The sequence below is a fragment of the Typopeltis vanoorti genome, chromosome 10, assembly GCF_054136105.1.
Source record: "Typopeltis vanoorti isolate ZY-2024b chromosome 10, IOZ_Tvanoo_1.0, whole genome shotgun sequence".
NCBI lineage: Eukaryota > Metazoa > Arthropoda > Arachnida > Uropygi > Thelyphonidae > Typopeltis > Typopeltis vanoorti.
The window spans coordinates 36,276,248-36,299,007 of NC_143558.1; the positions used below are offsets into that span (position 1 = coordinate 36,276,248).

Genomic DNA, 22,760 nt, shown 5'->3' on the forward strand with positions numbered 1-22,760 from the left:
TCAATACCATAAGTTTACATTATCTATTTATAAGATGAATCATATGTCTGTCAGTATCTACATCAGTATTGTCTTATACAAAACACTGTAGATGTTATATGTATTACTAATACTAGACATCAAAAATGAAAAGATAATGTGAAAAAGAAATTCATATTTATATTTATAGGTATAATGATTCATGCATTGATAATGAAGAAGCAGCAATATGATTTATGATTGCTTTATGGTAGCCTAGTCTACGCACTAATGAATGAGTTGTTATAAAATTTATATTTTATGCAGTTATGATTTAATACTGCATCTTTATGTTTGTCTACATTTCTGTCGACTGTGAATGGCAATGTATGGTCTGTAAGTGTTGATAAATTTTAACTTTTTATAATAGATTTGTGTATACTTTGTGGTATTAAATGATAAAATAGACTAGTATCTACATATATTTTATGCATTCATGACAACCGAACTTTTTCTTAATTTTTGAAATATTTATAGGCTATGCAGATCATCTACGAGTTTTTTAAATTGTCGCAGATCTCTAAAAAATTTTCTAATATATTTATTCAGAATAATAATAAAAATAAAAAAAAATGCATATAAGTTGACCCACGTAACTGTACTTTCATCTGCAGTCTACCCTCTGCAACAAGTTTCAACCAATAAATAATTTCTCCAGGACTTTTCTGCCATCAAACTCATTCTACATATCTAAAAACTCATACCCATCTACACAACCTATGCATTAATCATTTGCTATCATAGCCCTCCTCTTTAACCCAGTACTAATATATCTTGGCAAGAAACTAACAGTTTACATGGTCTCGCTCTTCTTTCTCTCTTCTTCTAGAAATCCTTCGATATCCTCTGGCATACTGTATTTGTCACTACTTAAATCGTTTGTTCCAAAAAGCAAAGCACTACTGTGTCTTTTAATTTTCTTTGTTATTTCTTGATTTAGGCAGTCACCTAATTCTTTCCTGTAACCAGCTATTCATATAAATAAGCTGATGTTTTTCTCTATATATCAGTTTATTCATAAAGGAGTGGAACTCTGAAGCACCTCTGCATCAATATCAAGAGAGATCCATCACGACACATGAGTAGCAGGGAGAGAGAGAAATTGGCAATCCAGCTGGAATATATTTTTAAACACACTAGTTTACCATAAGAACAAATGGCTGAAGGAAAAATTGAAGAAATGTTGATTTGCAAAGAGATGTAAGATCCTTTCTGATTGGTAGGTTAGTTCACTTTGTTTTTTGCCACAAGGATAGCAAAGGTCATACTCATCATTAATTACCATGGAATAATTGTACTGCTGAGTTGCACTTAATTCAGGTTTCACTTCTATACATAACAGAAACCTGCTACCAAAAATGTGTGATTTATGCAGACTTGGGTTCTTTACAGATTATCTGTCTTGAGTACTGTCCACTTCAGCACTTTTAATCTTTTACAGTTATTGTATACAATGTGAAGACTCTTAATTTTGATGTTTAATTGTGCTGGATTTTCCCATCTACATTGGAATTAAGGGAAATGAGAAAGCAGATACAGCTGCTAGGGCACTATTCTTTCCATGTACTGTTTGTTATTTCCCTATAACGCCTACTGATACTAATAAGAGCATAGTTAATTAAAACAGTGGTAGTTATCATGGCAAGAAGCATTGATGGATAAAATGCATTTAGCAGTAGACAAGGCAATACAAAATAAATAGCTAAATAAGCAATGAACACATGCAAAAGAAAACAAATTGAAAAAATATATATCAATGCCATTATATATAAATTACATTAATAATCAAATGTATTTGTATAAATTCATTTTTTTTTAAATGGTAAAACTTTGTGCAGTTTGTCTGAATTGGACATCTGCCCAAGCATAAGTAACTCAGCCAGGATTAGTAAAAATTGCATTCCTTTCTCAAGTACTGGCACTCCACCAGAACATGGCAAATGATATGATGAGTGTTTCACTGTTCACATATAAGTGCGTCATCATCTCTCAACAGAACGTATAAGATGCATGACTCACATGAAGCTTAGCAAGAACAACTTCTCTATTGTTTCCACACTGAGTAGACCATCAGTTTCAAGTCTAATCTTAACGCATTTTATCCATCAGTTCTTCTTGCCATGATAACTAACACTGTTTTAATTAACTATGCTCTTATTAGTGTCAGTAGGCTTTATAAGGAAATAACAAACAGTACATAGAAAGAATAGTGCCCTATCAGCTGTATCTGTTTTCCATTTCCCTTAATTCCAATGTAGATGGGAAATCCAGCACAAATAAACATAAAAATTAAGGGTCTTCACATTTTATACAATAACTGTAAAAGATTAAAAGTGCTGAAGTGGACAGTATACAAGACAGATAATCTGTAAAGAACCCAAGTTTGCATAAATCACACATTTTTGGTAGCAGTACAATTATTCCATTCAAATAGAATCTGACTGGATACCATCTAATCAGGAAAAACAGTAACACAAACAACAGTGATTCAGTTCTTGAACTACTGGAATAGATGGATAAGAAATCAGCATTCTTTGCTACATGTAAACTGATGATGAAGTATGAGAGAGTGTAAATCCATCATGGAGAAATACTATTATGTTCAATGCAATTAATGCCAATATTCATGCCAAAAACTTGCATAATCTCTTTCACATGCATACCAAATGGGAAAATTGCAGTTTGACTTCCAATGTAGAAATAATAATAATAATAATAATAATAATAATAATAATAATAATAAAAAGTGTCCATGAAGAATTTAGGGAGAGTTTATTTTTAGGACATGGTTAAGAGACAGTTGTTTCCACTGAATCAACACAGAAGTTCATTTCCTTCGACATTAAATAGGCAGTGTGCAAAATGCACCAGTTGTTATTTATATATCCTCATGAAGAATAGGATCCAACCATGAGAGGGAAACTCTTCCTTGCAGAATGAGACTTGGGAATAATAATAAAGCTCGGATTGAATAAGTATATGATAAAAGCAAACCAAGAAAAATAGATCCACACAATTCTGTAGACAATAAAATGTGAAGGATATTCAAGGTGCCTTTGTACCATTATCTTAGCCGAAATATGTGGAAGGAATGTATGTTTCTGTAAAAAACGCGTCCTAAGAATTTATTATTATTATTGTACGGGCACCTCCATGAAGTCCAAAGATTCATCATGGGAGACTCAAACTATTCACACAATCTATCATATCTCTCCTTGAACCCATTAACAGACAAAGCACTCACAAATGACTCTGGCAACCGATTCCACGGGTTCACAACTCTCCAAACAAAAAATCTAGTCCTCACACCCCCAGCTAACCACACCTTCATGTTCTGGCCCACTCTTTTTTTCTTGCAGCAGGAAAAACTTGATATAACAGCACACACACCTCTTTGTCTTCGAATTTCTTCAAAACATCTGACATGTCATCTTTTTATATATCCTAAAAGAAAAAGAACAAATTATTATAATTTAATGAAACATTGCATCAAAGGGTTTAAGATATGTTCTTTCTGTGGCAATATCAGTTGCTTTAATATCATTTTTGTTCTAGGTATTTACCAGAACTTTTCAGTCCCCCCCCCCCCATGTTGACATTAGACCCTGGCAGACAGGAATAAAGGGGCTGATATGATAGAAATACCTATAAACTTCTTATAGGATACCAGTTGATAGATTGTTTTTTCATTATATGGAAGGTGGGGAGAAGACGAGGGACATCCAGTGGAAGTTGTTTGTGTGCAGTTGATTAAGGCACAAGAGCTAAATTTTTATCTCACAGAGCAGTGAGGGAGTGGAATAGTTTGCTTCTTGAATTGGTTATGGCATCTGATGTGAATGTTAAGAGAAGGTATGGCAGCTGATATGGGTAATGTATGGTTTCTCTCTATCAGTCCTTGACTTCCTTGATGTCTCTGATAATAATATATCCATTAACTTACTTTGAATTTTTAAATATATTAATTTTAAGTCAAGTAATGTAATAATTTGGATGTAATATAGAAATTGTTTTATTTTGCTAATGCCTTAGCATATTCCATATAAAACTGTTTCATCAGTTTGCATAGATGTTACAAAACTTTAGGAATTTTAATGTTTCTTTTAATACTACTTATGCATCATTTGAAAAAATTAAGTTTAATGCTATTTTTCACATTCCATAAGAAACATACTTTCTTTTCAGCTGTTTTCACTGCATGAAAACCTTGTTTATCTAACTCAGGCATTTGTCTAATTTAAATGAAAATGACCATATGAACATGATCAAGTGATTTTTCTGGGCCAACAATGCATCATGTACACTTATGGCACTAGCTTTGCCACAGTAAATGGATTTGCATGTTCAAAAATAGTTGAAGAATGATTAGTGTAGAATGATCTGGTGCCCATCCAAATCAATAACTGAAGCATAGTGAAAAGGCTAATGTGTTTTTGCTTAACATTAGGATGATGACTGTCAGTATAGATTAATTATGATTATATTAATTATAAAAATGTATTTCTCTTTATGAAATATAAATAAGTTGCCTCAAATATTCTTATTAGGCAGCAGAATACTGTCCACAGCAGTGCCTAGAATGGCTCACCCTTCAAGTTCCTAGAAATAAAGTAGCTCATTCATGGGTATTGCAGAGTATGGAAAGTTGGGTCGAAAGGTTTCTTATTGCTCATAATATGCAAAGAGTTCGCAATGGTATTTCATCTTTTTTTTTTTATTAATACTTCATTGTCTAATTTATATATTTGTTTAAAATTCTATTACAACCTCATTTATTTGATATGTGCTGTTATGTGATTTCAACTACCAAATACCACTTAATTAATGAAATATAAGCAATAAAGTAGAATTTCACTGCAGTTTTTATATTCTCTTTGAGATTCCCAAGGTGAGTAGGATGAGAATGAGCTGAGCTTCTCTCTCTCTCTCTCTCCATGCTTGCTCATATAATCAGCAACATATGCAGCTGAATTGCTCTCTATTATTATACAGTCACCTCCATGGAGTCCAAAGACTCATCACAGGAGATCCAATCTATCCACATAATCTATTATTCCTTGAACTCATTAACAGAAAAAGCACTCACAACTGGCTCTGGCAACCCATTCCACTCATTCTCAACTCTCAAAGCAGAAAGTCTAGTCATCACACCCTACTAACCATACCTGGTTAGTAGGGTGTGATGGGTCATATAAGTTGCTTAAATGGTTTTATAGGATTTGTGCTGGGGAAAATGTTTCAGCACTTGGCTAGATGGGCTAGAACAAGGGACTATCCCTGGAATTGAATAATCTAGCCAAGTGCTGAAACATTTCCCCTGCATAAATCCTATAAAACCATTTACGCAACTTATATGTTTCTGTCATAATCCTTCTTTTTCTGCTATCAAGCAACTTTTGCAATTCACATACCACCAGTCTATCCTCATAGGAAACTCACTATCTTGGTCACTCGCCTCTGAATCTGCTCCACCACTTCCTCATCCCCAAGAAACCCAGTAGAACAGACATGAACACAGTAAACCTAATGTGGACGTATCAAGGCTAATAAATGGGCTAACAACTTGCTTATCTCTACTTGTTAATGTGTTCTTCAATAGCCAAGTAATCTTATTAGCGCTACTTTAGCAACCTTAGCAATACATCTTATAAACTTAAACTCTCAGTCTACCACCACCCCTAAATTCTAGCTTCATCTATTTCCTGGAGTACAGTGCCCTCAATCTGATATGTGGCTTTTAATCTGTTTTTCTCAAAATGCATAACTTTACATTTCTCCACATTAAACTGACACCCATTATCATTATTATTTGCCCATATTGACAGCTTATTTAAATCATTCTGCAACTCTCCACATCACCTTGATTAGCTATTACTCTACCTAATTTTTCATCATCAACAAACAAATGAATCTTTCCTTTCTTTTAAGGTTACATGGTAGGCTGCATTCATAGTGAAGGATTCATGGAGACATAACACACGTGTTAGAATAATTACTTTACTTATCATTAAGAAAGTAACATTCGCCGTTTTGACCTCTGTATTGAGGTCATCATCAGGAAAACATACCTATTTACAGAATACATGCTACATGACACTATACAAAAGTAAGTTGAATCTAAATGTTAATCATTTACCCTAGGCTGACCTCTGGTGGGAAAAAAAAACTACATTAAACAATTTCTAAAGTCTAGGTTCAGAGCTTGTTCATTGGAGCAAATTGTTAAGACTCTGGGTTTGAGGATGCTGATGATGATGCCTAGTTATCCTTCACAGCATTTTTTTCTTCTGCACCTCATGCATATTAGTCATCTATCTAACTCCTATACAGTTTATTATTACTTCCTCTAGATGGCCCTTAACTATATCCCATGCACTACTTACCCTTACCCTTCAGCATTTTATGCCATGACACAGATGTAAGCTTCTTCCTAAGTGTGTCATAGTCATCTGCCTTGTAGTTCCACATATACCCCTTATTCACAGAATATTCCTCATGTTTTACAATCTCCCAAGTCAAGATCTCATGGTCGCTTTCAACTGGAGACAATGTAGTCACCTTGGTTATAGTTAGCTCTTGTGATCCTAAGACCAGGTCCAGTACTATCCCATCCCTAATCTCCTCCATCACATGCTGCCTTAAGTAATTATCTCTTAGTAGGTATATAAATTCTATTTCCTTCCAGTCTATATCTCCATATTTGAAGCCCCCCCCCCATAATAATCACTCGACCTGTACTCATTGTACTAATTTGATGATGCATGTCTTCCTGATCATCTGTGGAACTCTGTTGTCTAAAGCAACAACTGTCTATTTTGTCTTACTGACTTAATCTCACACCAGACTACTTCAATTGCTTATCTCCTGTCCTTTTTGGCTGCAATTCATCTGCTATCATCAGCAGTACCTCCATCCTATCTTCTCTGTCCTCCCTTTTATTTATTTATTTGTATGGCGTTGCCTCCCTTTTTCTCCCCCCTCCCTATTGGGGCGAGTTGAGCCCCCTCATGGGGGGTTAAGTATTTATGGCTGTAGATCCGTGTGTGTTCACAGGGCCAGTTTGCCTGCTTGTGGGATGAAAAATTCCAGATAAACTGGCAGAAAAAACCCTACTGCCTACACCCAAGACCGGCTAACTTGGCTATGGCTGAGGAAGATCCTCAGATTCCTCACGTCTTCGACGGGAATCAAACCTGGGACACTCCTTCCCCAGTCATATGATTGCGAAGCGCACAGCCACTAGGCTAACCGTGTGGACTCTATTCTCCCTGAAAATACTAAACCCTTCACATTCTATTCCTGTAACTACATCATCTGCTGTTAGCCAAGTCTCACTAATGCCTATAACTTTTGGTGAGGCTGCACTAACCAATGCCAAAAACTCTTCCCTCTTTTTCCTGATACTTCTGGCATTAGTATACAGAAACTGTGGCATCCCTTTAGGATCCCATCTCCACTTTTACTTTCTGAATTGACTACCCTATTCAAAATTTTTGCTTGAGAAACTATATTCCTCACTTGGTCATTCTTACTCACTCGCTTCATGGGTGCCTTCACACAAACTTACTTGCTTCTACCATAATTGCTTAAGAATTTGCACTTCAGCATACTAAGTGAACAAAGCTCTCTCTCTCTAGACACATAACACCAAAACTATTTAGATGCTCTCCATAAGCATTATACAAATCCTTCTTTCTGTTAAACAGAGATCCACAAATCCTGCATCATTCCTTCTGCACAGTCTTCAGTCTTCATATGGACTCATTGGCTATCAGTGCCCTCCTTCTCAGTTTGCATCTATCATAGCTTGGTAGGACTTACAGTCTTTACCTTCTCACTCTTCAGGTTTTTCCTCTTCTAACAACTCCTTTGCATCCTCCCTCATGGAATACTTCTCACCTCTCATATCATTTGTACCAACCAAGACAATAATTTCCTTCTACATACCTTTTTACATCCAGATGGCATGGCTAATATCATGAATTTTTGCACCTGGAAAACACAATTTGGTCACTCTTTCATTAAATACCCACCCTGATCGAGTCTCGATACATAATTTTCTCCTTAACTTGTTTTTTTGTGTTTGTTCAGTCGGTCTTTATTATTCCTTCAGACTGTCTGCTTCTTTTTCTTTTCTGCCCTGCTAATCTCTTGCCACTTCTGCAATTTTTCAGTGTCATTTTTTGTCCTATAACATTCAAGTGCACAATTTCTTTATTAATGTCAATTTTCTTCTCTTTTATTTCTGCAGTCGCATGTTCGACATTGATAACATTATTTTCCATCATTACTGTCCACTGTATTAATATTTTCTGTGTTCTCATCACTTAACAGATGCTTTTGAAACAATTAATACTCTCTCTCCTCCAGTTTCAATTTCCTTCCATATATCCTTTAATTTTCTCAACAAATACATTTCACACACACACAGCACTGAATAAAATCCCACAAATTCAAATTACCCAACAGCATGGTTTTTGCTGCCATTGGTGCTAAGCCAACAGTATCCTGTTTAAACAAAAAAAAAAAAAAAAAAAATGTTTACTTGCAAACTAACTAGCTCAATCAGTCCCACATTCATTTAAAACAGAACTACAATAAGTTAACCTAATATTCTCAAATAAAATACGAAAAAGTTACTTATCCTTCAGTAGCAATAATTCCATGCTACACACACACACACACATGCAGTACCCCAAATATAATGCTGAAATTTAAGGCTTTTCTAATCTAAATGGGGGGGGGGGGGGAGTAAGAAAATATCTGTAAAAACACTAAAAAATACATAGTCTATAAAAGTGTGTGTACACACGCACATGGCAGCCATAATTAAAGAGAAGGTTTCATAGCAAAAAATGTATTGGATGAAATTCAACAAGACTTGATGTAGTTATACAGTGGAACATGATGTTTTTATTTGCAGAAGATAAAAATAGTACAAAATTCTATCACCAGGGTATATTTGGCACTCTAAGCACATGGTTTGGGATTAATTAAATTTTCAATTTTCGTGTTCATATAACTTACAGATGTGGTTCAGTCTGTCCTCCTTTCAGATGTTCTAAGAACTGCATTCTGTGAATGACATTTTCTACAGCAGAAGGCAGCAGATCTGCATTGATTTGCCTCACATGCTGCATTATTCTGTCTTTCAAAGTTGCTAAATTAGGAACATGTCTTTCATACACCATGCAATTCAGATATCCAAAAACCAAAAGTCACAGGGGTTGAGATCAAGCAAATGAGGTAGCCATGCTGTGTGAAATGAACTACTAATCACTCTGTGTTCTGTGAAGTATTTTCATAACATTTGCTGTACTGCAATCCAGTGTGAGGTGGTGCTCCATCCCACATGAATATGGTAGAATCAAAGCATCTCCACTGCAGCAGTTGCGGAATGACAAAGTTGTGCAGCATCTCTCAATACTTAACAGTAGAGATGGTATGTCACTGTTTGTCAGGTGAAGTTCTTTGAAAAAGTATGGACCAATAATAAACGATGCAGGGAAACCACACCACACTGTGACTTTCGGTGAGTGTAAAGGGATCTGATGAAACTTGAGCGTTATTTGCAGCCCGAATGCGGCCATTATGTGAGCTACACTACCATTCAGATAAAAATGTGACTTGTCAGTCCTCAAGATTTCCCATGGCCATGCATCATCCACCTCCATTCGAGCTAAGCAGTCAAGTTTTCACATCACCATGAAGCAAAGCTCAAGTATGAGAGATCTTGTAGGGGGAAAACCTCAGCATTTGACACAGGATTTTCCACACAGTCGAGTATGGCATGTCCATTTTACCTTGCTATTACCTGATCACTTACTGCAATTGCAACTTTGTCAGTTTGTTGAGGAATAATCCATTTTTGTCCTCATCCTGGCCTCTAAAGATCTGCAATTTTCAAATTGTAAAATCGTTTTTTTATGATTTGTTATTGTCATTGGACATTTTCTCCTATCCTTCAAACTGCTAAAAACTTCTCCTATCCAGAATTCTTGAAGCGCGGCATTAGCATTACTGCGTTGTTGATAATAAAGCATTGACTAGCAATGCACGTTTCAGTAAGGTGAGATTCATAGCACTTCAGTCTTATCAGAATGACACAAATCTGTTTCGTTCTTCTTTATATCCACTAGCTTTTCAGTAGAAACAGTGAGATTATGCAAATGTCATGCAATTCTGGTGCCAGTTGTCTGCTGGTGGCAGAATTTTGTACTTTTTTTTTTTTTTTCTGTAAATCAAAACCCCATGTTCAGAGTGTACTTACACCAAGGTTGGTTCTATTTCGTCCAATATAGTTTTTGCTACAGGTCTATGAACAACTTCTCTTTAATTATGGCCACCCTGTGCACATGCAAATGTATGTATTTTGTATTTATTTATTTATTTGTTTATTTTTTGTACAGTTCTTTCAGAAACTTCAATGAAGTGTTTTCTTTTGAACCTTGATATACAAATCTGTAATTTTTTCTATTATATGTGGAATAGTATATTATACCTGAAAATATTGTCCCCCCCCCCGATTCATATTTTACCTTTGCATATGCAAACAGTAAAATTTTGCATATGAGGTAAATGCTGTATACGTGTTTTTAGTTGGATAACTTATATATATATTACAACTTGAGATTGTACTCTTCTTTCCATCCATTTGCATTTTCTTAGCTGCCCAGATATTTAATTAAGTGTGGTGGACTTCACTTTAAATTGCACTAAATATCCTATAATGCAGAGCACACCTCTAAAGAAGTATATATATATTACCATGCAATATGAAGAGAGTCACTCCATTGATTAGTTTTTACCTCTAAATGATGTTATCAGCATTCTTGTTTTGTTTTCTTATGTTTTCATTGAAGCTTCATCAAGGTCTAGCTTATTTTTACTGATAATACCTCAGTAATGTAATAGAAAGATCAAAATTGGTCTTAGGGTGTGAATCTTTTTCATAATGTAGCACAGTATACCCTTTCTTGGAGACATTGTTCTCATCATACAAGTAACTAGTAGTGAATACACCTCACATGCAGAGTTTATTATTTGCTTATGCTAGGATATAATATGAATGTAAACTAGAATATAATAATTTCTTATCAAGTTTAATATACTATCCTAAGTTAGCATAACTCATGTTAACATATGATTATGAAACAGGTCAACAACAAAAGGAGATAATAGAAAGCTCATTACATTTGAAAAAAATATATTGAAAAATATTTTTGGACCATCTTACAATCAAAATGCTGGACTGCATTAACAAAAATATAATGAGGAACTATTAAACCTGCTTCAAAAACCCATCATTCTATTATTTGTCTATATTATTCATATTCCATATTCAGCATTATTCTCCTTTTTTACAGATGAGAACTATGGGAGCTATAGCCCAATCATTTGGATGTTGAAAGTTTATTTTTCACTTGGTTAGAGTATAATAAATTTAGTTTAATCCTTTATCCAAGTGTGAGCAAACAAAGTTTGCTCACACTTGGATAAAGTATCTTCAGGACTGGGGTAAGGTGGTACAACACCATTGCAACTCGTTACAAAGGTGGAGTAAGCTACCAACACTCCTATCTCAGTATCTCCCATAATGCAAAACACATCTCCTTGCAGATATGTCTAATGTTATGCATTAAGGGAAGGGCCACTACCCAGACTAGTTTTGACCTTTATTGAGGTCTCTTCAGTGGGAGCCAGGCCCAAGTGGAGATACCAGGCAGAAGCATTAGCAGGTCATCTCTACCTATAGGAGTTGCCAAATGGTGTGCCACCCTTTTTTAATAAGTTACTCTGGATTTAGAGAAAGATGTTGAAAGTTTATTTTTCGCTTGGTTAGAGTATAATAAATTTAGTATAGGTAGAGATGACCTGCTAATGCTTCTGCCTGGTATCTCCACTTGGGCCTGGCTCCCACTGAAGAGACCTCAATAAAGGTCGAAACTAGTCTGGGTAGTGGCCCTTCCCTTAATGCATAACATTAGACATATCCGCAAGGAGATGTGTTTTGCATTATGGGAGATACTGAGATAGGAGTGTTGGCAGCTTGCTCCACCTTTGTAACGAGTTGCCCTGGTGTTGTACCACCTTACCCCAGTCCTGAAGATACTTTCAGGCGCAAACTTTGTTTGCTCACACTTGGATAAAGGATTAAACTAAATTTATTATACCAATCATTTGGAATTTGACTTGAGTAGGCCCTCTGAATTATGCAGTGTAACCACTGCAAAACTTTTATACTCTGTATTTGAGCATTTGTCTTCAAATATCATTTGCTCCACTTTCTACATTTCAGGTTTCTTGATAACTTTTTCTGTCTTCCCAAGGTATTTCTGTTTGCATTCCTCTTGAATATTTTCTACTATTGTTCTGTCACTGCTTGCTTCATTTAACATTTAATTGCTCTTTCAGAGTAATTAACCCAGCCTTCTAGGATATCCTTATCTTCAGTTTTCATGTCACCTTTATCATTTTAGATTCCTTTTACAGTACTCTTTCCTCCATTTCTAAGCTTTTTTCAAATGGTCACCTGAACATTTTGTCACCTTTCTGATATTTATCTTTGAGAGAATGCAAATTGCAATGCCTGGTGAATGGAGGGAGGAGGGGAGACATGAACGAGACATATAAGTTGGTAAAGGGTAATTACTAGATGAGCATGGATGAGATTTTTCATAGAATATCTTGAAATGGGGGCAGGGGGAGGAACGAGAAGCCATCCCTGGAAGTTGTATAGAGTGGGTGTGAGCAAGGGGGTTAGAAGTGGATTTTTTTAGAGAGAGTGGTAGGTGATTGGAATGCATTGCCGAGGACTGTGGTGAGCGCAAGGACAGAATGCATTTAAGCCAACGTATGATGAGCTGTGCATGTGAGAGTAGGGCCTCCTGCGATGAGTCTCGTGACCCCATGGAGGTCTGTTGATAATAATAATATTCCTAACAAGGTCTTCCCATGGCTTTGTTTAGCTACTTTTACACATAACTTAGCTCTCTGACATTTTTCTCTATATTCTTTTATGCTATCTGCTGACTTATTTGCTGGGAACTTTTCATATGCTTTCTTCTTTTCCAGGACTGTTTCTTTAGCTTCTTGCATCTACCATGGTGTTCTTATTTTTCTGTCTTTGCAAACAACTTCTTCCTAGATGCATCAGTGTTTTCTTCAGTTTTCCACTGAGATTCTGGGATTTGGTTTTTGTTTTCAAGCTGCTTCATTTTTTCATGAATAACATTTGTATAGTTACTTCTACAGTTTACTTGTAAAAGCTGTTCAACTGTAATTAGTTTTAAAACTTTCTTATATAATGTTCTTTCCTATGTGATATCATTTTAATCCTACTCAAAACTAAGTAGTGATTACTTTCCATTTCAAATCCTCTGTATACTCTTGTTTCCTAAATCATTGTAAAGATATCACTTTTATTTCTTACGTCTTGTTAGTCATGATGCAAATTCAAATTTTGAAATGCATTTTATTATTGAAAAATGTAAGTTAAATTTATTTTTAAAAAAATGCTAATAAATATTTCTGAAGGATTTTTACTCCTCTGCCACACACACACACACTTACCCATTTGAAAATTTAATAAAAATCTAAATTGTCTGTTATTACCTAAATTAATTAAAAAAAAGTGGTTCTTGAACTGTCATACTGTGGATGAATATACTCTATTGCCAGCAAAAATACCTGCCTTTCCATTGACTATCTTGTAGCCTTTTCTTGCTTATCTTGTCTGCAGTCAGTACTGGGAATGCTAAATGTTCTGCTGACTTTAACAGTAGATCATTTTCACTACATAGAATCTAACATTGCTCTGCTTATTGGAGGCCTCCAGTAACTTGAAATGTTCTATGTTTAGTCTCTAGTGGTGTATTCCTGGGTTATCTTATACTTAGCCATATAGCATTAATGTATGATATAAATTTTCCACAGGTATTAACATTACCTGTGGAACATTTTGAAATACTACCTTGCCTTCTTTTATAGTCTCCTCGACAAGCAGTTTTTATCAGTCACTTGTAAATTGATTTCCTTGTATAAATCAGAGTACAAGGTCATAAATCATTATATACATTGTTGAATGGGGTTGTTTAAACTTTGTCACATAATCTACTTTTTTGTAAGTCATCTGAAGCTTGCCATTTTTCTTGGTATGTTATAGTCTCACCACTACAATCAGCAACACTTGTGTTTGTGGGTACAAATTTAGTGTTATTATAGATTGTTACAAAACACCCTTCTATTTTTATGTTACAAAATTTGTTGTAACTAAATGAAAATTCAGTCACAGTAAAATTTTTGTACTTAAAAGCTTTGCAGTGAAATTTTTGTACTTAATTGTTATCTACCCTGTGTGTGTGTGTGTGCGCGCGCGTGTGTGTGTGTGTGTGTGTGTGTGTGTGTGTGTGTGTGTGTGTGTGTGTGTGTGTGTGTGTGTGTGTGTGTCAGCCAAGGGGTACACATTCTTCTTCAACAGCTTAATGTATCATTTAGGAATGCTGCCGTCGCTAAGTTTCTCTGTCTGTCTCTCATAGGCTGCATCTGAAGTAAAGTGTTCATCCAGCTGTCTTAGGCTTTCATTCTCACATCCGTCCATCTTTAGCCATACTTAGCTTAAATATTTTTCTTTGGAATTTTTTAAGAATATTCTAGATTTTATGAGTTGTTAAACTGCAAAATATCCAAGACTGGCTTTCTCGACTCTCTCCTCTATCTCTTGATGCATGTCACTATATCTGTTAATAGCAACTCGTAGTTAAAATTAGCCACTTGCTCAGAGATAATTATCAACAGCCAAATTGGATTAGTGTTGATGGATCCTTGAGATACACATGTATTTATATGTGCATTATGTCTAATTTAATTACAGCTTACTTATCTTAATTCAATTAGATGTAGTTTATATAACATTCTGAGGAGAGTTGCCAAAAATAACATTGACATCAGCATAAGCCAGTAAGATGTTCCTAATTGAGATGTTGAGTAAGATGTTGAGGTCTCTAATAACATTTTCTGACTAGAATGAACTGAGTTAGTGATAGAGAATCTGCTTGGCAAAATCCAGATTTTATTTCAATACATGATGAATGTTCTTCTAGGAAACGTACCTCTCAAAGGGTGTGGCCTGAAAAGTCTCACTTGTATTTAATAATGCATTTTGATGTGTACTGTCATATGTTTGTTTATAGTCCACAAATACTAATTATAACTTTTTTTCAAATTCCTGATGTTTTTCTAACAATTGTCAGAGCATGAAAACTGCAGAGGATATCAGTTGTCAACCAATACCTTCCAATGTCTGAAACATATACATTCATTCTGTACCAGATCAATGTCGACAGTATTTTGTAGCAAGTGTCCAAGGGGGAGAGATACCTCTACAGTTATTAGCAATCATGAGGTTTCCTTTTTGAAAAATAGGCTATGGCTGTATTCTAATTGACTTAGATTTCATCTTTTGCCATATTAGCTTGATGATACATAAATCTCATAAAAGGTGTTCCTCTGATTTGTACAAGTTCTCCCGTAATTTTATCACAAGTTGCCTCATTATATTTTAATACTTCAATAACATTCTCAATTTAGAGCCTGTGTAGCTTAGTGGATGTGGCATTTGCACATCACAGTGCTTGACCGCACGAAGGAAGACTTCTTGGTTTCGAATCTAGTCGGCGACTAGAAGAAATTTTTCTAAGCCGGTTCCCGAGTTAGTCAATCTCTGGCAAGGGCAAGCGGGTTTTTTGTCCCATAAACTCAAGAAAATCGACCGTAGAACCCACATTATTTCAGACATTCAATATGAGGGTTAGGGACCACGGGATGGCGGCACTTGTTAAGCCGTCTCTCTTCACTGCGTGCTGCTTAATTAGTGATAGCCTTGGGCCAGCTTTCTCTGATTGGGTACCTGTGGAGGAGATTGAACTGCTCACTCAGTCTCAAAAAGTAGATAGGGTTTAAAGCAGCCTTGCCTACTCCCTATATATGGGAATAAAAAGGTTTTTTTTTTTTTTTTTTTCAGTCAGAGATAGCCTTAACTGTGGGTCTTTCAACATTGTATCGTCTAGCATGAAGTTTTCATCTGGCAGTGATGATGATGACTAGTACTCTTTCAAAATATTGTTTATATTTCTCAACAATTTCTTTTTCTTATTAATTAAATCTCCTTATTTGTTAGTCAGTATTCGAGCTTGTTGTTTATAGCCTCTTTAAATATCCTACTGTAAATGTGGGGGGGTGGGGGGTGTTCTATCCTATATCTGTCCTTTTATATGCTCTTTATCTTTACTTTAGGTATTTCCGTGCTTTCTATAATGTTAGTCTATTCCTTCCTATATATATTACCTTATGCTATGACTCCTTTTCTGCTTATTCTAGCTGCCTTCTGCACTTGCCTTCTTATTCCTTGAACACCAGAAAATTTATTTGATATGCTGTGCCACTGATGTCCGTTTTCTAATAATAAGAAGTGTTAAATGCGTCCAGTAGTTTTCCCATTACATTCAAATTATCCCTGATTGATTAATATCTGCGGTCATGGTCTACTATCTATCCTTTCTCCTGGGTTCCCGCTAATAGGCTCTAATATTTTTTTCGGAACAGTGCATCAAAGAATTGAATATCAGGCAACACTCTATTAACATTTAAACAACACATTTATTTACCATAAAACAATTTTCACTATTATTCCATTAAAGAAAAATTTGCTTAGTTTAACTTTACATAAAACAATTTTGTTAAAATGCCCTTTCAATTCATGAAAATCATGTCACATAAATAACCACTCTCCTCCAATTTCGAATTACTATCTTAAGCAATAGTACCATTAACAAACAGTTACTTCTTTACTGTTATACACATAAGAATGTCATTACATATAAAAGTTCGATCCTTCAGATACTAAGATAATATTCTATGCAAATGCACTGTTAACAAACTGTTACTCTCTAATTGTTACATACATAATCTTCTATTACTTATTAAACATTTAAATCCAACTATTAACTGTGTTCAAATTCAGCAGGCCTAATCTTAACAGTCCACTATTAGAGTTCTCCTATAATTCACAAAATTGGGGGGGGGGAATCAAACTCACTTTAGGGTGCCACCTGCTATGTATACTTATTTCCTGGCTCCGAATTTGGAATCCTGTCCTTTTTCTCCCGTGTCAGGTTTTCTCTCTCTTTTTATGCCGCGATAGATTTACTGGCACTTCTGGGACGTTATCCTTGCAACGCATTGGCCGAAGATTATCGGCTTGAGGAGTACTTGTGTGCACATTGGACTAATGGAGCAATTCCTTCCCGCTCGAAAATTTCCTCTCTCCAGACAACAGCTCCCGGGGAAGATTTGACATCAGATCAATGCTTTGCCTGGCAGATCAATTCCTTTCATTTTTCTTTCAGACCAGTGGCATGACTTCTCCTGAAGTTGCATCCTCGATGGCTTATATCCGATGGACAACCGCTGGGGTACCGGTGGCAACCTCTGCATAACCGATGACAACCCTATGGATAACCGATACTTGATCTTCTGGCCAATGCCTTTTATTCACCTTCTTTCGGATCCCTGCATGAAGATATGGGACCTCGAATATTTCAGTGCGATCCCTTGTTCTTTCTTTGACACTGACCCTTTCTTTGATCTTCTTTTACACTCTTTTAATCCTATTTGTTTCGGGCAGCGGAAGTGCGTCTGAAGTTTGTTGGTCTGTCGACACTGACCTTGAGTGTTTACAGGTGAAATTCACCAACTTTCACATGTCCTTATAAGGAGCTAATATACAAAAATTTCTGGTGGCAAGGTATTGCCTTTGGCTAAAATCCCAATGTGGGATTTAATATCCGCTTAATTTAAATAATGTTTATATCGCTGAAATGAAGCTTATTAGCTCTTTATATTTAAGTAACTTAATGGTTGCACCTGTTTGGAAACTCGTATAGCAGAGTATATAAGTTCTTTTTGCTATACACTTTGGTATTAATTTGGTCTAGCTACTCACTGATGAAGCCTCAAAAAAGGCTGAAACCGGTCTAGGTAGTGACCTCCCACCATAATGTAATAACAGCATACATTTCCTAGGAAATGTGTTTTTACATTATGGAAAATACCTAAGAATAGCGATCAGAACTTTACCACCTTTGCTGTGAGTTGTCCGGTATCGTACTACGTACTAGGGTCACTTGCATTAGCTCACGCTAGTGATCGCCGATACTTTATAGTTTACTATATTTGGCATGAAACTCTCTGATTCCAATCTTTGAGTTTCTTATTCGGTTTTAAAACAATGTGGGATTTAATATCCCCTTAATTTAAATAATGTTTTAACTATATACAGATATACAGGTTATTTTTATAACATCCTTACAGGGCTTGATTTCTTTAAAAATTGATGTAAGGCTTTCTGACATTATTAAGCTACATCAAATTTTTACACTACTGCATCTGAAGAACCTCTGAGTTATTCATATTATTTTTATTTAATTCATTTCATTCTTTCTCTGCCAGGCTTTTCTCTGGATGGAGTATTTTGTTTGTTAAATTTTTGTAGATCCTATAATTTTCAGTATTTTCTGGTGATGGGTTTGTAGCATTTTTAAATCTTATGTTTCTTTATACTCTGATTTCATACATAAAATAAATGAGTTTTTTTGTTTTTTTTTCATTACATGAGTAGTTAGCCCATCTAAATAACCTCCAACCTGGAGGACCAGGGTGTCTCTTTCTTATTTGGGTCCCTACCCTTTGACTCATCCTACATGGGAGACCCAACCAGTAGCTAAACTACTTCTGGCATAGCTGTTTGGGTCATTGGGATGCACTAACTTCCACAACAACAAAATGTCGACACTATCAAAGTGTGTGTGCACATGCATGCACACACATTTATTTTTTATTTACTGTATGATGTAGATACTGCCATTTATATTTTTAGTTATTTAATATTAAGTAATATACGACATGTGCTTCAGTTAATAATGTGTAATTTAATCCTTCATTAAAAGATTTACTGCTAAGCTTAAAACTGCCAAAAGAAAATTAAGTGAAACAAAAGTTAAAATTGCATGTTATTACTTTTTATAATTTCAAAACAGTAGTGACCTTCATTATGGTGGTTGTAGTTGCCTTGGTTTGACATTATGATAATTAAAAGATAACATCCAGTACTGAGGCCAGTATATTGTTTTTCGTTTTTTTTTTTTTTTTAATAATTTTTATTATAGGGGAAATCTTCAATAGTATGATGCAAGTTTCATTTATAATATGTGCATTATTTTAAAATATGTCTTTTGTTTCCCCTTTATTTGTTTTGTAGTGGTGGCACTTTTGCTGGTGTCTCTTGTTCCAAGTAATCATTTTCGTCAGGCATATCGCTCAGCAAGGAGTATGTTGACACCTCAGAAAGAAATTCCTGTAAGTATAATTCACATATATATATATATATATATACACATACGATGCCTCCATTATTCAAAAATAATGAAATAAATGAAAAATATACTACATTGAAACAGGAATAAAATAAATAATTTAATAACTAAATAAAGTATTTACAACTTGAGATTTGAAGATACACTCAGCAAAAATCTAATATTTTAACGTGTAATATTAAGTGTTCTTTGTGCATCTTCAAAGTATCTGTGATAATGCTAGCTTGAGGTGGCAAAACAAGTTGTAAATACTTAAGTTAGTTATAAAATTATTTATTTCATTCTTGTTTCTAAGTAGTTCATTACAGAAATTTCATCATGAATCACTATAGAAATCTGAATATGAAAAAAAGAATAATCCAAAATAATCATTCTCAAGAAATTCACAGTAATTGAATCTTTGAGAATGATTATTCTTTAGCCAGTGTGTTCAAATAGAGAAGGAGGGAATAACAATGGAAAATTAGATTTTTTTTAAATTAATAACTAAAACATAAACTTTTTATTATGTTCAAATTAACATGGATCATTTTGCAAGTGACAGTGTTGGATATATTTTAGTTATAGTAACCAAAATCCAACAGTAGTTTTAAAAATATATGCATTTGTAAATAATCTGGTCTTTATTAAATGATGTATATTATTTTTTGCCTATTAGCTATTAAAAAAAAATAATGTATTCTCTACCCTTAATAAGTGAGAAATTGAGAAAACATTAGTAATCAAGGTTTTACTGTATTAAAGGAAATTGAAATTAGCTGAGCTCTCAATTCATTTCATCCTGAAAACTGTCACTCTTATTTAGCTATATTCAAATCACAATCGGTTTGTCATCGAAGTGTTAGTTCCTCATTCTTGCTACCAAACTACCATGTTTAGACAATTTAATTAGAATAAAATAACACTCCATGTTCTGATTTGTATATCATGGTCATCATCATCAGGAACGTACATATACACTGGAACATAGACTACATCAAGATACACCATAACTGTTTTGGTCAACTGTTGACCTCAGCGTGACCTCTAGTGAGAAGGAAAAATAAAATAAATTATAAAATAAAATAAATAGAATATAAACAATTCTAAAAATTTAAAAATTAATAAATGAAAAAGGCAATTTGGGATTTACCCGACCAAATTGTATTCTTATTGGTTAAACCAAAATAAAAAATGATGGTACAACATGACAAAATTTCATGCCGGCTGGGGCGTCGCCCGGTTAAACAAGGCCCCCGTTGTTTTCGCCAGGGAACCAGGGCGAACAGCGAAAAGTCAGCTACTGGAACAAATCTGAAAACAAACCCCAACTCAACATCACCAGAGTTAAAGATCGGTACTATCAACGTAAGAAGCCTGAATGGCAAAGAAATGGAGCTAGCTGAGGAATTAGATAAGTACCAGATCGACATAATAGGGGTGACTGAAACAAAAAAGACCAAAACTGGTGAGATCTTTCTGAGCAATAAATACAAAATGTTATATTCAGGCAATAACAATCAAGGAAAAGAAGGAGTAGCCATAGTATTCAACACAAAATACGAGGCTAATCTTCTTGAATGGCAGTCAGTCTCGAGTAGAGTAATGTGGGCAAATATGAGAATGGTGAACTGGACAATGAGACTTATTTGTGCCTATGGGCCCACAGAAGGTTCTACTAAGGTAGAAGTGGAGGAATTTTTTGAGGCTTTAGAAAAAGCAACTGACACAATGAAAAAGGAAAAGTTGGTCCTTGTTGGGGATCTAAATAGTAGAGTAGGAAATGATTGTGAGACATACAAAAATATTTTGGGAAAATTTGGAGAAAAGAGCAAAGCTAATAATAATGGCAAATATCTGTTGGATTTCTGCTCAGGACATGGACTGGTTATTACTAACACCATGTTCCAACATAAAAATGTGCACAAATTCACATGGAGAGAAGAGGCTAGGAATAAGAAAAGTCTCATTGACTATGTTATTGTTGATAGTGATGTTTTCTCCCTGGTTCAGGACACCAGAGTGTACAGAGGATTTGAAATTGGAAGTGATCACTATTTAGTCTTGAGCAGGATAAAATTGAATTTCATATTGAAAAGAATAACATGTAAGAAAGTTTTAAAGCGAATAAAAGTTGAGCAGCTCTCAGATGTAAACTGTAGACTAAAATACAGAAATATTATTGAAAAGAAAATGAAAGAGTTTGAGAACAGGAATCAAACCTTGGAGATTCAGTGGCAAACTCTGAAGGAAACATTGATTGATTCTGCCAGAGAGGTATGTGGTGAGGTTGTGTGCAAAGATAAAAAAATCAGAACTCCCTGGTGGACACAGGAAGTTAAAGAGGCAGTGAAGGAAAAGAAGAAAGCATATCAAAAGTTCCTGGCAAATAAGTCAGCTTTTACTCTTACAGAATACAGAGACAAATGTAAGAAAGCTAAACAGTGTGTAAAACTAGCTAAACAAAAGTCATGGGAGGACTTTGGCAAGAATATAGAAAATAAATATCAAGAAGGTGGCAAAATATTCTGGAGGTTGTTGAAGAAGCTTAGGAATGGAGGAAAGAGTGCTGTAAAAGGAATTAGAGATGATAAAGGTGAAATGAAAACAGGAGAAAAAGATATCCTTGAAGTATGGAGTAATTACTTTGAAAAACTACTAAATGAAACAAGCAGTGATGACAGCACAGTGATAAAAAACACTGACCAGGCATGCAGTCAGGAATACATATCCATACTTGAAGTAGAAAAAGCCATCAAAGGCTTGAAATGTGGAAAGGCAGCAGGAGTAGATGATATTCGACCAGAAATGCTGAAGTATGGTGGTATAAGAGTCTTACAGTGGCTGCACTGCATAGTTCAGAAAGCCTGGACAGAGGGACGAATTCCCGATGATTGGAGTAGAGCTCTCATAGTACCCATATATAAAAAGGGAAATAAAACTGAATGTGAGAATTACAGAGGTATTTCCCTACTGAATGTTCCTGGCAAGATCTATGCAAGTATACTTGAGAAACGGTTGAGAAGAATTGTGGAAGAAAAGCTTGGTGAAGAACAAGCTGGATTCAGGCCAAATAGAGGCTGTCAGGATCAGATCTTCACTTTACGACAAATAGTCGAGAAAGCATGGGAATATAACAAAGATCTGTATTTAAGTTTTGTCGATTTGGAAAAGGCATATGACAAGGTGCCAAGAGAGAAGCTATTCAATACGCTGCAGTTATATGGTGTGAATGGGGCATTATATCAAGCAATACTTAGTCTTTATTTGAGTTGTAAGTCAGCAGTTAGAATTGAAGGAAGTACAGGAAGATGGTTTAATGTTAAATCTGGT

At 35.1% G+C, this 22,760-nt stretch overlaps 1 protein-coding gene across 1 annotated transcript in view; it reads left to right on the forward strand.

Annotated features, from left to right (window-relative positions):
• puf (ubiquitinyl hydrolase 1 puf) overlaps window positions 1–22,760 on the forward strand; it is a 1,013,305-nt gene that overhangs the window by 743,716 nt on the left and 246,829 nt on the right. Inside the window, exons 59-60 of the mRNA XM_090399560.1 lie at window positions 4,566–4,713; window positions 19,334–19,431. Of these exons, the coding sequence (XP_090255686.1) occupies window positions 4,566–4,713; window positions 19,334–19,431 (246 nt within the window). The remainder of the gene's footprint in view (window positions 1–4,565; window positions 4,714–19,333; window positions 19,432–22,760) is intronic.